The following is an 18,248-nucleotide window of genomic DNA, read 5'->3' on the forward strand; positions in this document are numbered from 1 at the left end:
CCCCTTGTAACAGCTACATCCACCTGAGGAAATAGTATTTCTGAATACTTCCCAATGATTGGCTTTAGGTTTATATTTTCAGAGTTCTACGCAGTTTGAAATCAATTCACTTCTCAGGCCTCCAAAGTTTGCCTTACTTGGAAATTGTTTTGGGACTCCCATCTGCCGCTCAATCCCATTTGAATATTAATTCAGATTATCACTATTTGCAAGATTCTCCCTTACCGCCAGGTTAACTAGTTCTGGTTTGTTAACCTTCAATCGAAGATGACCTTAACCGTTGATTCTGAAAGGTATTATTCTAGTTAACGGTCCTAAAATATTTTAGAAATTAATTACATTGACGACATGGTTTCCTAGGCCCTCTCTACTAGTTGAAACAAAAACTAATAACTTGCATTTATGTAGCCCATTTAATGTAGCAAAATGTCACAAGGTGCATCATAGAAGTGTTGTCAAATATAATTTAACATTGAGCCATGGGAGGCGGCAGTATGACAAATGATTTATTGGTCAAAGATGCAGACTTTAAGGAGCGTCATGAGAGGTTGAGAGGTTTCAGAAGGGAATTCCAAAGCTTAGAACGTAGTTGAAAGCACTGCAGATTGTAATTAATACTGGGATACGCATGAGACCAGAATTGGAGGAGTGCAAAGATCTTGCAGAATTCTAGAGCTGGAGGAGGTTACAAAGATTGGGCAGGGCAAGGTCATGGAGGGCTTTGAAAATAAGGGTAAGAATTGTCAGCAGGAATGCGACTTGATACAGCATTCAATGAATTGTGTGAGCTCTCTTCACTTGCCCGTTCAAGAATGCAAATTTTCTATCAAATCTGGGTTGTACAAGACACTGTGAAGGTTGGGGACTCATGCCAAAACGCTAAATATATAATTACTCATCTATCTGGGTCCACAATCTGATCAATTGTACTTCTTCATAAATCAATTTCAATCACATGGTGCATTTATGTAGAAAAATGTCCCATAAAACTAATCATAAATTGAGTGCGTTTTTGGGAAAGCATTTTGGATCTTAAGCTTCAGTGTAGAGACACTGAATACAAAAGCAGGGAAGTTGCAGCTGTACACTATAATTCCATTCCCAAAATTCTCCCTCCCTTCCCCCACTTTAAGGTCCTCAAAACTAACCCTTTTGGCCACATTTCATTTCCTAATATTGCCTTAAGTGCAAATTTCTGATTGTTTCCAAAATGTGCTTTTCGAACATGTTAAAGGCATTATGCAAATGATAAAAAAAGTGTTGAAAAAGATTATCGACCTGAAACATAGACTCTGGGCATGTTTCTCTGGACGCGTTCGCTCAAACGAGAGCACATCACAGCAGGAGAATCCGGAGAGAGGCTGGCAGCAGGCCTCCCGACAGGCTCCGTGCCACGTGAGATTCACCGGAGTCCTGCGAAACTTCGGAGACGGAACACTGCCCCAAATGGGCGGGACTGAATGACCCTCGCGAAAGTAGGTCGTAAACCTACTTAAGGCCTACCTGGGCAGGGTCCACCACCCTGTCTCAATTCTCCGGCCTCCCCAGGGAGGCTGCAGCCGAACGTCGATCAGTGCAGGTCCACACAAATGTGAACCGGGTGGAACGGCACCCGGGTTCTCAAGTCATCAAAGACCCCTGGGTGGTCAGGTTAAGTGCAAGCCCCCTGGCCCTTGCCCTGGAACATGGGCACCTTGGCACAGCCCAGCTGGTATCTCAGCATTGCCACCCTGGCACTGCCTAGCTAGCTGGCAGCACTGCCTGGGTACCAAAGCAAGGGTGTCCGAGTGCCAGGATGGTGTTGCCAAGGATCCGGGGGGGGGGGGGGGGGGGGGGGGGGGGGGGGGGGGGGGGGGGGGGAGAGAAAGAGTGAGGGCAGGTGATTAGGGGCCTCTGCCAGGTTGGGGGGGGCCCGAAGATGTGGGACCCCCAGGGACCCCACAGTGGGGTAGTGTCCATGTGCGTGCGGCGGTGGGGGGTGGGGAGGGGGGTTGTGGAGGACCCACAAGCTCACTTAGAGATTGGGGCACCCTTTCAAAATTGCGGCCTGATCCCTGCATCCAGGTCCCAGGGTAAAAAGAAATTCTAAGCATGGGCTAAACCACTGAGAAACTCCCCAGGGCCCAAAAGGGTCACTAATTGCCACTGAATAGCAGTGGGGAATTAAATCCCTGAAAAACACACCACAAATTAACTTTGAAATATTTTGGGAGAATTGCACCCTCTGTTTCTCTCCAGCATTCCCGGTTCTTATTTTATATTTTGCATATAAATTATACTGCTGCCCACCAGAACTGGGATTTGAATCTGGAACTTCTATCTGTATAAAATGGAGTTAACAATCACAGATTCAAGGGATGATCCTTTAAAACAGAGATGAGGAGGAATTTCTTCAGTCAGAGGGTGGTGAATCTGTGGAACTCTTTGCTGCAGAAGGCTGTGGCGGCCAATTCACTGAGTATCTTTAAGACAGAGATGGACAGGTTCTTGATTAATAAGGGGATCAGGGGTTATGGGGAGAAGGCAGGAGAATGGGGATGAGAAAATACCAGCCATGATTGATTGGCAGAGCAGACCCGGTGAGCCAAGCGGCCTAATTCTGCTCCTATGTCTTATGGTTATTTGGAGGACGAAATATATAGGAAGCTCTTGAAACCCACGTCTCAAATTTTATTCACTTAATTTGGATACAGAAGACATTGCAGTTGTAATATTCTGTATCATTGCACTGCAAGAGTCCTTCTGTTTGTCCCTCTATTTCCCCTTTCTTTTATTTTGCCGTTACATTACTGATCCGTGAATGACTTATGGACATGTGCCTTTAAGGCAGCATATGTCTCTAATTCAAGCAGAAGAAAGCAGTGGCCTCTGCCGTTAATTCAAGCTGAAGTATGTGCTAGTTTGGACTGGAGTTGTAGACTGATCAGCACCAATGATAGAGATTGACTGGGACTCGGTTTGATTGGTTTGGCTGATGATCAATGAATTGGCCCAAAAGGTTGTGTTCTGCCCAGTAACAGATGATGATTGGATATTATATTCTTCCACTAGCGGGGCTTTCAGAGTTCCGAGGTTCCAGTTTGAACTCCCTCGAACAAGGTCAAATTAATTCTCTCCAAAAGGCCACTATGAGGGCTGATGCTCTCTCCAGCAAGTCTGGGTAATGTTCTCTTGAGGCTGCAGAGGCCTGAAGTCAAACCATGAGCTGAAGGCCCAGTTTGATGAGAAATAAGGGGTGGAATTCGGAACTGGGGCTGGCGTGGCGCCGGTCGGGGTATGCGACGACTCTCCGGCCCGGATGGGCTGAGTGGCCGTAAAGAAAAAGCTGAGTCCCACCGGCGCCTTTCTAATATACTCTGAGCTGGCAGGACCTCGCCGTTGAAGGGTCCGGGGCAGCCTGTGTGTGGGGGGGGGGGGGGGGGGGGGGGAGCTTCCGTAGTGGCCTGGCCCGCAATCGAGGTGCACCGATTGGTGGACTGGCCTCTCTGGCCTCTTTTCCTCCACGCCGGCTCTTGCAGCCCTGCGCCATTTGGCGTTGGGGCCAGCGCGGGGAAGTAGGCCACTGCGCATGCACTAGTTTGTACCGGGCCAACTGCACTAGTTGCTGCTGGACTAATTGTGCATATGCGGACCCCACGGCGCCGGGTTCAGGCCAGAATCGGCAGCTGGAGCGGTGTGGGGCGCTTTTACGCCGGCGTCGGCACTTGGCCACCCGATGGGAGAATCCCGCTCAAGGTGTTTCTCTAGAAAGCCTGCTGCCTAATGAATTTTGCATTTTCAAACTTGTGGGGATACTGAAGAATGAATGACTCTACAAAGACGACCATTACTGGGTGTAAACCAGAAACTTTAATCAGCAAGGATGCTGTGAAGGAAGTGTGCTAAAGAGCCACCACCTGCTGACTGTAGTTATTGAGCAGCCAAAGGCTTCAGGTATTTTTATAAGAATTACTGGTCAATTCACTTGTGTTGTGACTCCGGGAGTAGTGGGGCTGGAATTGACTGTGCACTTGCCCAGGGTGTCGTAACAACACCGTAAATATATAACTGATTAAAATACAAGTAAACCTGTGGGAAATTATTAAGTGTGGTCAAATCATGAATAATAATGTGCACAATGCTACACTTTTCAAGAAAATTACTACAGTGCATTGGCAAAAGCATTGACTATTGCGATGACTTTAGTTCCTTAACAATTTTCTCACTGATAAGAACATAAGAACTAGGAGCAGGAGTAGGCCATCTGGCCCCTCGAGCCTGCTCCGCCATTCAATTAGATCATGGCTGATCTTTTGTGGACTCAGCTCCACTTTCCGGCCCGAACACCATAACCCTTAATCCCTTTATTCTCCAAAAAACTATCTATCTTTACCTTAAAAACATGTAATGAAGGAGCCTCAACTGCTTCACTGGGCAAGGAATTCCATAGATTCACAACCCTTTGGGTGAAGAAGTTCCTCCTAAACTCAGTCCTAAATCTACTTCCCCTTATTTTGAGGCTATGTCCCCTAGTTCTGCTGTCACCCGCCAGTGGAAACAACCTGCCCGCATCTATCCTATCTATTCCCTTCATAATTTTAAATGTTTCTATAAGATCCCCCCTCATCCTTCTAAATTCCAACGAGTACAGTCCCAGTCTACTCAACCTCTCCTCATAATCCAACCCCTTCAGCTCTGGGATTAACCTAGTGAATCTCCTCTGCACACCCTCCAGCGCCAGTACGTCCTTTCTCAAGTAAGGAGACCAAAACTGAACACAATACTCCAGGTGTGGCCGCACTAACACTTTATACAATTGCAACATAACCTCCCTAGTCTTAAACTCCATCCCTCTAGCAATGAAGGACAAAATTCCATTTGCCTTCTTAATCACCCGTTGCACTTGTAAACCAACCTTCTGTGACTCATGCACTAGCACACCCAAGTCTCTCTGAACAGCGGCATGCTTTAATATTTTATCGTTTAAATAATAGTCCCGTTTGCTGTTATTCCTACCAAAATGGATAACCTCACATTTGTCAACATTGTATTCCATCTGCCAGACCCGAGCCCATTCACTTAACCTATCCAAATCCCTCTGCAGACTTCCAGTATCCTCGGCACTTTTCGCTTTACCACTCATCTTAGTGTCATCTGCAAACTTGGACACATTGCCCTTGGTCCCCAACTCCAAATCATCTATGTAAATTGTGAACAATTGTGGGCCCAACACAGATCCCTGAGGGACACCACTAGCTACTGATTGCCAACCAGAGAAACACCCATTTATCCCAACTCTTTGCTTTCTATTAATTAACCAATCCTCTATCCATGCTACTACTTTACCCTTAATGCCATGCATCTTTATCTTATGCAGCAACCTTTTGTGTGGCACCTTGTCAAAGGCTTTCTGGAAATCCAGATATACCACATCCATCGGCTCCCCGTTATCTACTGCACTGGTAATGTCCTCAAAAAATTCCACTAAATTAGTTAGGCATGACCTGCCTTTTACAAACCCATGCTGCGTCTGCCCAATGGGACAATTTCTATCCAGATGCCTCGCAATTTCTTCCTTGATGATAGATTCCAGCATCTTCCCTACTACCGAAGTTAAGCTCACTGGCCTATAATTTCCTGCTTTCTGCCTACCTCCTTTTTTAAACAGTGGCGTCACGTTTGCTAATTTCCAATCCACCGGGACCACCCCAGAGTCTAGTGAATTTTGGTAAATTACCACTAGTGCATCTGCAATTTCCCTAGCCATCTCTTTTAGCACTCTGGGGTGCATTCCATCAGGGCCAGGAGACTTGTCTACCGTTAGCCCCATTAGCTTGCCCATCACTCCCTCCTTAGTGATAACAAGACTCTCAAGGTCCTCACCTGTCATAGCCTCATTTCTATCAGTCACTGGCATGTTATTTGTGTCTTCCACTGTGAAGACCGACCCAAAAAACCTGTTCAGTTCCTCAGCCATTTCCTCATCTCCCATTATTAAAACTCCCTTCTCATCCTCTAAAGGACCAATATTTACCTTAGCCACTCTTTTTTGTCTTATATATTTGTAAAAACTTTTACTGTCTGTTTTTATATTCTGAGCAAGTTTACTCTCATACTCTATCTTACTCTTCTTTATAGCTTTTTTAGTAGCTTTCTGTTGCCCCCTAAAGATTTCCCAGTCCTCTAATCTCCCAGTAATCTTTGCCACTTTATATGCTTTTTCCTTCAATTTGATACTCTCCCTTATTTCCTTAGATATCCACGGTCGATTTTCCCTCTTTCTTCCGTCCTTCCTTTTTGTTGGTATAAACCTTTGCTGAGCACTGTGAAAAATCGCTTGGAAGGTTCTCCACTGTTCCTCAACTGTTCCACCATAAAGTATTTGCTCCCAGTCTACCTTAGCTAGTTCTTCTCTCATCCCCTTGTAATCTCCTTTGTTTAAACACAAAACACTAGTATTTGATTTTACTTTCTCACCCTCCATCTGTATTTTAAATTCCACCATATTGTGATCGCTCCTTCCGAGAGGATCCCTAACTATGAGATCATGAATCAATCCTGTCTCATTACACAGGACAAGATCTAGGACCGCTTGTTCCCTCGTAGGTTCCATTACATACTGTTCTAGGAAACTATCGCGGATACATTCTATAAACTCCTCCTCAAGGTTGCCTTGACCGACCTGGTTAAACCAATCGACATGTAGATTAAAATCCCCCATGATAACTGCTGTACCATTTCTACATGCATCAGTTATTTCTTTGTTTATTGCCTGCCCCACCATAACATTACTATTTGGTGGCCTATAGACTACTCCTATCAGTGACTTTTTCGCCTTACTATTCCTGATTTCCACCCAAATGGATTCAACCTTATCCTCCATAGCACTGATGTCATCCCTTACTATTGCCCGGATGTCATCCTTAAATAACAGAGCAACACCCTCTCCCTTACCATCCACTCTGTCCTTCCGAATAGTTTGATACCCTCGGATATTTAACTCCCAGTCGTGACCATCCTTTAACCATGTTTCAGTAATGGCCACTAAATCATAGTCATTTACGATGATTTGTGCCATCAACTCATTTACTTTATTCCGAATACTACGAGCATTCAGGTAAAGTACACTTATTTTGTTTTTTTTACCTCTGTTTTGAATCTTAACATCTCCAGTTTTATTCCTTTTGTTATTACTGGACCTATTCACTGTGCTCCCCTCAGTCACTGTACCTTGTACTGTCGCCCTTTTAGATTTCTGACTATGTCTTCCCTGACTTGCACTTTTCCCCTTACTTCCTTTTACTTCTGTCCCTGTTTTACTACCTTCCAACTTCCTGCATCGGTTCCCATCCCCCTGCCACATTAGTTTAAACCCTCCCCATTAGTTTAAACCCTCCCCGGTTCCACATGGGCTAGTATCCTCCTGCTTACCAAAGTGGGTATTATTCCAACGTGAACCTTGTTAGCAATACTAAGATGCAGGTTTGCAAAGGCAGGCTGTTTTATACTTGGAAGCATTATAACAAGCCAATTTGAGTTCTCCCCCTAACATGAACTCTGAGTAGAAAATTATTGGAGTGGAATTTTTGGCTGTTTCCCCCTGCTAACCCAGGAAAGTAATTAATGTATCCATATTCTTATTTAGTCAATATCATCTAACTCGGCTCAAGCCAACGAGCAAATTTAGTAGCTGCTGTGAGGTGCTAAACTTGATAACTGACAATATAATTAAGCCATCATTGAACCTTCATGACTGAGACTTCCATGGCTAGAACCAAGAGGCTGGTATTGTCTTTTTTCGCCACATCAACCATAATTCTTTTCCTGTTAAAACATTTCTCATGCTTTGAAAAGCTTTCCAAGTGGGTGACTCTCAGGTTTAAATGAGACATTAGTCACTCCGATGCTAATGCTAGCAGCTCAAATTATCTGGCATCCTGCTACATCTCTAGTGGTTTTATGATTTACTTGTGAAATGAAGACTTCCTGATTATCCTCTCGCACACATTAGATGGTTTACTTTTACTCCTCTCACGTAGTCCTGATAAGAACATTCCATTTATACTTTACATGATAAGTTACCATCATTTGCTCTCAGTTCTGTGCAAATGTTGTTCATACTTCTCCAGGAAGAAAAATGTGCATTAAAAATGTTCTTTTACAGCAGATCTCCAGGCAACAAAGCAATATTTACAAGTTTTATGTAAGGAAATCTCCAACACACCCTCTGAGGAACACATTCAGTTGGGAAACACGGCAACATGTTTTCCCTGCTTCCAATGTTGTATACAGTTAGTAAGGGCCAAGTAACTTGAAATAAAAGAAGAAAATGCTGGAAAAACTCAGCAAATCTGGCAGCAACTGTGGAGAGAGAAACAAGAGTTAATGCTTCCGAGTCCACGACTCTTCTTCAGAGTTTTGAAGTGAGGTAATGATTTAACACTCGGGTACCAAATTAAGCATTGTGCAATAAGGAATGTAAAGAAGAGGACAGATGTGAACTGAATGGGCCTGATTTCCGCTCTCAATTGGGCTACAAAGGCATCAGGAGGTCTGAGTCACTGATTTAACCCTGAACCCCGAACGTCCGGATTGACAGCAGAAATAGCTTGGTGGGAGCCCCTGTTAATCGTCTCACTGGGGGCTGCCACCAGGTAAACCTGGGCTACTGGACCGATACTTAAACAGATTTTTAGCCTGATTTATATAGAGCTGTGCGCCTAGCAAGCACAAAAAGTTCTTCAGGAGTGCATCCCATGTACAAAATGCCAAAGCACTCTTCCCCCCTCTTCACAGCTGTCCCCTAATCACCCAGCACTGCAACATCCCCCCTGGCACCCTCAGCTCTGCTCCCAGCTCCCCTCCCACACTCTTCGCTCTGTTCACTTGCATACCCATCTCTCAAGCCCAGCACCACTGGCCGGACACCAGGAAACTCCGACAACAGCCGAAAAAAGGAGCTGGAGTGTTTGGGTGATCAGTCGGGGTGCAGGTGAGGTGAGCTAGTGTGGCGGGCAGGAGGGGGGTAAAAAAAAAGTGTGGAGAAGGCAGAAAGGATGGTTTGTAATGTGAAAGGGGGCATGGCATTCCTGATGGATCAATGCTATAATCAGGAGGTACTCAATGCTACAGTGCACAAAGTAAAGACCACAGTTTCTAATTTGGTCAGTGGCTTGTGATCCCTTCCACAGATGACTGGAACCTCCAAGTTAAGATCTTGTACGATAAGGGATTATGTTTGGAAGAGCAATGATGTGAAATGAAAAGAAATGAAAATGAAATGAAAATCACTTATTGTAGGCTTCAATGAAGTTACTGTGAAAAGCCCCTAGTCGCAACATTCCGGCGCCTGTTCGGGGAGGCTGGTACGGGAATTGAACCGTGCTGCTGGCCTGCCTTGGTCTGCTTTAAAAGCCAGCAAATTAGCCCAGTGTGCTAAACCAGCCCCAAGCTTTCAGAATACACTCACCTTAAAGATGGACAGAGATACCACTTTCTTGCTGAGAAGGTGAACAAGGAGACGAACCAAGCTTGTGGTTGCCACGTTGGTCATGCTCTTTAGTTCTCGGAAACGATCCCACATGCTGAATTGGAATGTCATCTATTAGGGTTGAAGGATCAAACAGAAATTTTAAAATATCTATGAATGCTTAAGTGAATCTAAGTAGGTCAGCAAGATTCAAAACAAAGTTATTGGATTTGATAGTTTTAGTCTATTTATCCAGCTGAGCAGGACAAACTCCCCTGCTTTTGGATGTGCAGGTTATAGAGTGCATTGTATGTCCAATTAGCAATTATTAAATTTCCATTAACAAAATCAAAAATGAAAATGAATTAGAGCTAAACCACTACTATTCAAGCTTTTGTGTTCATTGTATTTGTCTCCTCATTGCAACCCCATTTACAGAAATTTTGACATGATCAAAATGGCAGTTAAGTATTTTTGGAGCAGTGCACTGAAATGGGGGAAATCTACATATAAAGACATCTGAAGGTATGTATGCATCACATTTTGTTGACATATTTTGATGCTGCAGTCAAAAACAAGTCCATGTTAATTCCAGGACACTCTTAAATGCCACAAAGGTACGAATGAGGAGAAGGCAACTCGGCCCTCGTACCTGCTCCACCATTCAATAAGATCGTGGCTGATCTGATTGCAACTTCAACCCCACATTCCTGATCACCCCGATAATCTTTCATCCCCTTGTTAATCAAAAATCTTTACTTTGGGTATGTGTTCCTACAATACAGAAAGGCTTTGGTGGAAGTCACACTGAATCTGGAGAGGACTGGTAAAAACAATTTTTCACTCAAAATGGCAGCATGGTAGGAAAGTGGTTAGCAATGTTGTTTCACAGCACCAGGGTCCCAGGTTCGATTTCGGCTTGGGTCACTGTCTGTGTGGAGTTTGCACATTCTCCCTTTGCTCTGGTTTCCTTCCACAAGTCCTGAAAGACGTTTTAGGTGAATTGGACATTCTGAATTCTCACTGTGTACCCGAACAGGCGCTGGAGTGTTGCGACTAGGGGCTTTTCACAGTAACTTCATTGCAATGTAAGCTTACTTGTGACAATAATAAAGATTATGACTTTTTAAGTTGATATCTTTAGGCTGTAAACATTTGACAGTGCATTGAAAAAAATTTGAAGCTATATTCTCCATAACTATTACTTTTTAATAAGACAATCTTCAATATATTGTTAGGATTTCTAAACCATTTCAATCAATCCACTTTAAAATTAACATCACATTACATAAAATGCATCAGCTTAAATTATTACAGCAAATGTTAAATGACATCTGTAAAACACTGCAAAGTGCCAATATCTCAATATGGTAAACAGAGGTAAAAATACAATTTAACTTGGAATAAATAATGCACAATTTAACTTGGAATAAATAATGCAGCCTTTATTTTAAAGGAAGTTTTTTTGCTGCTATCTCTCGAATTGTTAACACGTAAGCATTTAACTCTCAAGGCCAGCTTTAAGCACAGAATGTTCACAGGGATAAAACAAATATTGCATGCAGTCATGTTTGTCTTCAGCGGAAGAAACTCGTCAGGTAAGTGCATTCTACTTCACCTGTAAACCTAAACAGCTGAATGAATGGAAGCAATTGCATTACTATTAAGGATCGTCACTTTGCACTTCTGGGTGAGAAGTAGTTAGCTGGTTGCCCAACTATCAGGGTAAAGGAAAAGCCTTCTTCTTGTTCTTATTTTCTAGTGTTCATATTTATCTCTATAGTGTTTAGTCTGATTCAGATTTTAAAACAATACAGCCCCTATTTGAAGGGGTCAATTGGCACAGGTCTTTTTAATTAAAAAAAAAATTAAAGTGCCCAATTTTTTCCCCCCCAATTAAGGGGCAATTTAGCTTGGTCAATCCACCTACCCTGCACATCTTTGGGTTGTGGAGTGGAGGGAGCATGCAGGCAGGGGGAGAACGTGAAAACTCCACATGGACAGTGGCCTGGGCCGGGATTGAACCTGGATCCCCGGTGCAGTGAGGCAGCAGTGATAAGCTATCAATTGGGCAGCATGGTGGCAGTGGTTAGCACTGCTGCCTCATGGCGCCGAGGACCCAGGTTCAATCCTGGCCCCAAATCACTGCCGTGTGGAGTTTGCACATTCTCCCTGTATCTGCGTGGGTCTCATCCCGACAACTCAAAGATGTGCTGGGTGGATGGATTGGCCACGCTAAATTGCCCCTTATTTGGAAAAATTAAAACAAAATTAGGTATCAGTTAAACATAGTTCACGAATTTTAGACTTGCACTTGACAGCTCTAGGCTTACAGTCATGGTTACACAGTCAGTTTTCATTTATTTTATCTATGTTTGTCTGCAGATTAAATACATCAGGTTTTGCCCCTTCCCAAATCTACTTTTCTCAAATGAAACCAAGTTTGGCTCAGAAGTACTCCTCAGAATTCAGAGCCCTAAGTCTCCATCATTCTTGTCACTGTCCTTTGAACCTATTATATCAATGCACTTTAATGGTAGGGTGCCAAAATTTGTTCAAATTGGTCTCCCAACTAATCTATTGAAGATTAAATTATCTTGTTTATTTTACAGCCAAGTACCTCTGAGAAACTCTAATAAATGATTAGCTTTATGCAGTAAGCGATATATTGATGAAGTGTTCAGTGATTAATCAACAGTCACACCTATATCTGTTTTCACTTTTGTTAATGGATATCCTTCAAGTTAACAAACAGCTTCCTGTCCCTGCATTGATTACCTTAGAAAGATCGAACTGCATGAAAAACCATAGGCACCCACTTGAAAAGGTGAAAAAGTACCTGCATTTATATAGCATTTGTCATGATCACAGGATATCCGAAAGCACTTTATAGCTTTTTCAAAATAAATTTAGAGCACCCAATTCTTTTTTCCCCCAATTAAGGGGCAATTTAGCATAGCCAACCCTACCCTGCACCCCTTTTTGGGTTGTGGGGGCGAGATCCACACAGACACGGGGAGAATGTGCAAACTCCACACAGACAGTGACCCAGGGCTGGGATCAAACCACGGTTCTGGAGCGCCGTGAGGCAGCAGTACTAACCACCATACTGCCCTTTCATAATTAATCAAAGTAGGAACTGGTTCTAATTCAAATTATTAAACTACTAGAAAACAATTGTATAAGCAAGGAAAAGTGCATTATAATCAGTTCCCTGGGGTACTGGAACAGATATGGTGTTTGAAAATAAACCAGCTGTAAAATCATTTTTTATGTCGAAGGATCCAAAATCATTTTTCATAGAAACATAGAAAATAGGGGAAAAGAAAGTTATTCTGCCATTCGAGCCTGCTTTACCATTCATTATGATTGTGGCTCAGCATCCAACTCAGTACCCTGTTCCCACTTTCTCCCCATATTCTTTGATCCCTTTAGCCCCAAGAGCCCCAAGGAATCTAATTCCTTCTTGAAAACATATAATGTTTTGGCTTCAACTGCTTTCTGTGGTAGTGAATTCCACAGGCTCACCACTCTCACGGTGAAGAAATTTCTCCTCAGTCCTAAAAGATCGACCCCTTATTCTTAAACTATGACCCCTTGTTCTCCCCCCCCCCCCCCCCCCCCCCCCCCCACATCATCGGGAACATTCTTTCTGAATCTACCATGTCTAATCCTGTTAGAAGTTTCAATGTGATCCCCTCTGACTCTTCTAAACGCCAATGAATATAATCCTTTAAAAAACAAAATTCCAATTAAGGGGCAATTTAGCGTCGCCAATACACCTACCTACCCACCCTGCACATCTTTGGGTTGTGGGAGTTGGACCCATGCAGACACGGGGAGGCTGGAATTGATCCCGTGTCATGAATATAATCTTAACTGCCATAATCTCTCCTCCATTTATAAGCAATTTGCCATATCTTATTCGTCCCTTACCCTTTCTATAGCCTCCTTATGTCCTCGTCACAATTTACTTTCCTCCCATTTTATTTAAAATTGATGGGATGTGGGCATTGCTGGCTGGGCCAGAATTTATTGTCCTTGAACTGAATGGCTTGCTCAGTTCCCTGGGGCATTCGAACAGATATGGTGCTTGAAAATGAACCAGCTGTAAAATTATTCTTTATGTCAAAGGATCCATTTCAGAGGGTAATTTTAAGAATCAACTACATTGCTGTGGGTTTGGAGTCATACATCAGCCAGACCAGGTAAGGCTGAAAGCTTTCCTTCCGTAAAGGGCATTAGTAAACCAGGTGGGTTTTCATGACAATCAACAATATGATTTCATGGTCATCATTGGATTTTAAAATACCATGAGCTTTTATTTCCCGCAATAACCTCTGATGTGGCACTTTATCAAATGCCTCTGGAAATCTAAGTATAGTACATCCACCCGTTCCCCTTCATCCACAGCATGTTACCTCCTCACAGGGCTCAATAAATCGGTTAAACATGATTTCCCTTTCACAAAACCATTTTCACTCTGCCTGATTACCTTGAACTTATCCAAGTGCTCTGCTGTCAACATTAACTTCTTGAATAATAGCTTCAACAAATTCCCCATGACAGATGCTAGGGCAGCACGGTAGCACAGTGGTTAGCACAGTCACTTCACAACTCCAGGGCCCCAGGTTCAATTCCCAGTTTGTGTCACTGTCTGTGCGCTCTCTCCATGTCGGCGTGGGTTTCCTCCCACAGTCCAAGGATGTGCAGGTCAGATGGATTGGCCATGCTAAATTGTCCTTGGGTGTCCAAAAAAGGTTAGTTGGGGTTACTGGGATAGGGTGGAGGTGTGAGCTTAAGTAGGGTGCGCTTTACAAGGGGTCGGTGCGGACTCGATGGGCCGAATGGCTTCCTTCCGCACTGTAAATTCTATGATTCTCTGAACTGGCCTGTGATTTCCACTTTTCTGACTCCCTCCCTTTTTGAATAATGGAGTTATATTTGCTGTCTTCCAATCTAATGCAACCGTCTCAGAATCTAGGGAGTTTTGGAAAATTAAAACCAACGCATCAACTATCTCACGAGCCACTCCTTTAAAGAAATCCATCATGAACCAGGAAGTCGCCAACCTGCAGCTCCAACAAGTTAGTCAGTACCACTCTGGTGATTGTAATTTTACTCAGTTCCTCCCTCCCTTCCATTTCCGAATTTATAGCTGTGCCTAGGATGTTACTTTTATCCTCGAGACTGATGCAAAATACCCGTTCAATTCATCTGCCATCACCTTGTTTTCCATTATCAATTCTCCACACTTATTATTCATAGGAGCAATGCTCACTTTGTGAAATTGCTTCTTTGAAAAATAATGATAGAAACTCTTACTATCTGTTCTTAAATCTCTGGCTAGTTTTCTCTCGTATTCGAAATTCAATTTTTTGTCATCCTTTGGTATACCTTATGTTGCGTCCAATCTTCTGACCTGCCACCGGTCTTTGCATAATTATATGAACTTCTTTAAGTTTGATACAACTTAAAAAAAATAAATTTAGAGTAACCAATTATTTTTTCCCCCCAATTAAGGGGCAATTTAGCGTGACCAAGACACCTAACCAGCACATCTTTGGCTTGTGCGGGTGAAACCCAAGCAGACATGGGGAGAATGTGCAAACTCCACACGGACTGTGACACAGGACTGGGATTCGAACCCGGGTCCTCAGCGATGCAGTCCCAGTGCTAACCACTGCGCTACATGTTGCCCTACTTTGATACTATCTTTAACCTTTCTAGTTAGGCATGGATGATGTGTCCTCCCTCGGATTTCTATTCCGCATTGGAATGAATCTATTGTGTGTATTCGGAAATATCTTTAATGTTTGCCACTACATTTATCCATTAGCCTAATTTGTCAATTCACTCAAGTCAGCTCTGCTTTTTCAACTCTATACCCTTATTTAGAAAATCCAAAATGCTGAAGACCTTTTTTTGTGATTTTATCTCACACTTTCAGGATCCACACCATTGGGCACCCTTTCACTGCCATCCTGGCAGTGTTTCTGCTGGCCTGGCAGTGCCACCCGGGGCACCCTTTCACTGCCACCCTGGCAGTGCTTCTGCTGGCTTGGCAGTGCCAGCCAGGCAGTGCTAAGATGGCAACATTCCAGGGGGCCACCATGCCCTATCTCTGGCCATCCAGGGGCCTCCGAGACCCCTCGGGTGCCATTCCGCCTGGTCCATATTTGAGTGGGCCAGTACTGAACAGCACCTAGATGGGGACTCCCTGGGTAGGCAGTTCGGATACCAGGAGGCTGGTAGATCCCAGATGAGGCATGGTGGGACAGCAGTTAGCACTATTGCCTCACAGGACCAGGGATCCAAGTTCAAGTCCATGACTGTCTGTGTGGAGTCTGCACGTTCTCCCTGTGTCTGCGTATGTTTCCTCTGGGTGCTCCATTTCCTCCCACAGTCCAAAGATGTTCAGGTTAGGTGGATTGGCCATGCTAAATTGTCGATAGTGTCCAAATTGGTTAAGTGGGTTACTGGGTTATGGGGATAAGCTGGAAGTGTGTGCTCAAATGGGGTGCTCTTTCCAAGGGCCGGTGCAGTCTCGATGGACCGAATGGCCTCCTTCTGCATTGTAAATTCTATGATAATAGGGGCTGGTTTAGCACAGGACTAAATCACTGGCTTTGAAAGCAGACCAAGGCAGGCCAGCAGCACGGTTCAATTCCTGTACCAGCCTCCCCGAACAGGCGTCGGAATGTGGCGACTAGGGGCTTTTCACAGTAACTTCACCGAAGCCTACTTGTGACAATAAGCGATTTTCATTTCATAATAGGCCTCTTGTTCCTCATTCACTGATTAGTCAGACATTTCAATTCATTTTCTCTTTCAAACCCCAATGAACAGCACAATTAATTTCACAATCACAGAAAAATACAGTGCAGAAATGGCCTTTCAGCCCATTAAGTCTCCACCACGCTCCCAGCCAGAGGATTCCAGAATGTCACCACCCTCTGGGTAAAGGTTTTCCCTCAAAAGCTCCCTGAACTTGTCTCCTCATAACTGACCCTTCAACTAAGGGGAACAGCTGTTCCCTATCCACCCTATTCATGCACCTCATAATCTTGCATAGCTTGATCAGGTCGCCCCTCAATCTTCTCTGCTCCAGCAAAAACAACCAAAGCCTATCCAACCTCTCTTGACAACTAAAATGTTCAATCCCAGGCAACATCCCGGGGAAACGCCCCTGCTCCCCCACCTGATGAAGGAGTTACGTTCCGAAAGCTAGTGATTCAAACAGATCTGTTGGACTTTAACCTGGTGTTGCAAGACTTCTTAATGTGCCCACCCCAGCCCAACACTGGCATCTCCACATCATGGCTACATTAATTGCAATGAAGTTACTGTGAAATGCCCCTAGTCACCACATTCCGGCACCTGTTTGGGTACAGAGGGAGAATTCAGAATGTCCAAATTACCTAACAGTATATCTTACGGGACTTGTGGGAGGAAATCGGAGCACCGGAGGAAGCCCACGCTGACACAGGGAGAGCAGTCTGCACAGACAGTGAGCCAAGCCGGGAATCAATCCCGGGATCCTGGCGCTGTGAAGCAACAGTGCTAACCACTATGCTACAGTGTCGTGTTCTATATAACTCTAAGATTACTTCCTTGTTTTTGTATTCTATGCCATGATTGACAAAGAAAAAAGTGTACAATGCGCCTTTTTACCACCCTATCAACCTATCCTTCTGCCTTCAGAGATCTATTTACAAACTCGTCAAGGTCTCTTTGTTCCTGAGGACTTCCCAGTGCGGTGCCATTCATTCATAGAATCATAGAAATTACAGTGTAGAAGTAGGCTATTCTGCCCATCGAGTCTGCACTGGCTCGTGGAAAGAGCACCCTACCCAAACCCACACCTCCACCCTATCCCCGTAACCCAGTAACCCCACCCAACACTAAGGGGAATTTTGGACACGAAGGGCAATTTAGCATGGCCAATCCACCCAACCTGCACATCTTTAGCCTGTGGGAGGAAACCGGAGTACCCGGAGGAAACCCACGCACACACGGGGAGAATGTGCAGACTCCGCACAGACAGTGACCCAAGCCGGGAATCGAACCTGGGAGCCTGGAGCTGTAAAGCAATTGTGCTAAGCACTGTGCTGCCCTTTTGCCAATTTTCTTTGGCAAGCAATGGAAATTACCAGTGAGCATGATCATGACATAAATGCTTGATTGCTGGCCTGTGCAATTTCTGGGCCTTTTTCTTCAGAATTAAGAGCAGAAGCAAAGTTCCCAAACACCAATGTTTAAATACAGGTTGAAAAAAAAAAATGAAATACTTTCTTTTTAATGTCAAAAATGTTGCTGGTAAAAAGATTAAATTGTAATTAAAATTCCAGAAAATTTAAAATGGTCAAATCATTGTAAAACAAGTGTTACCTGAAATCTTCTATCATATTCACAGAACTTTTCCACCAGGAAAGCATAGAAGGGATTAAATATTTTTTCTTGCAAGCAACAGTGAAGAAGAACATGAATAATCTCCCTTTCCTGTTGATCTTTCAGCCCAAGCCTGTAATATCAAAGATTGAATATAAAATCCAGAGAACAGTTAGTTTATTAAAATATCTTCAACTTAATTGAATGTTGGGTAAGCAGTTGAGCAAAGCACATAGAATACAGTGTTGGGGAGGTAAAAAAGCATCTACTGTAGGCTGCGCTGAATAATCTCAATTTAATTAGAGACAGATTTCATAATTAACTAATAGTCCTCCTAACATGCCCCACCCACTTTGCAATTGTGAACCAGATGGTTAGTGAACAACATTTTGCAGCTCATAATTAGATT

The 18,248-nt window shown here is 43.8% G+C and overlaps 1 protein-coding gene across 3 annotated transcripts in view; it reads right to left on the reverse strand.

Moving 5' to 3' along the window:
- Positions 1–18,248, reverse strand: part of nom1 (nucleolar protein with MIF4G domain 1) — an 81,993-nt gene that overhangs the window by 9,288 nt on the left and 54,457 nt on the right. For all 3 annotated transcript variants that reach the window (XM_038798383.1, XM_038798381.1, XM_038798382.1), the window contains exons 8-9: positions 17,840–17,972; positions 9,449–9,580 (exon numbers count right to left, since the gene is read on the reverse strand). In XM_038798383.1, the coding sequence (XP_038654311.1) occupies positions 9,449–9,580; positions 17,840–17,972 (265 nt within the window). The remainder of the gene's footprint in view (positions 1–9,448; positions 9,581–17,839; positions 17,973–18,248) is intronic.

Source organism: Scyliorhinus canicula, chromosome 5 (genome assembly GCF_902713615.1).
Source record: "Scyliorhinus canicula chromosome 5, sScyCan1.1, whole genome shotgun sequence".
Taxonomy (NCBI): domain Eukaryota; kingdom Metazoa; phylum Chordata; class Chondrichthyes; order Carcharhiniformes; family Scyliorhinidae; genus Scyliorhinus; species Scyliorhinus canicula.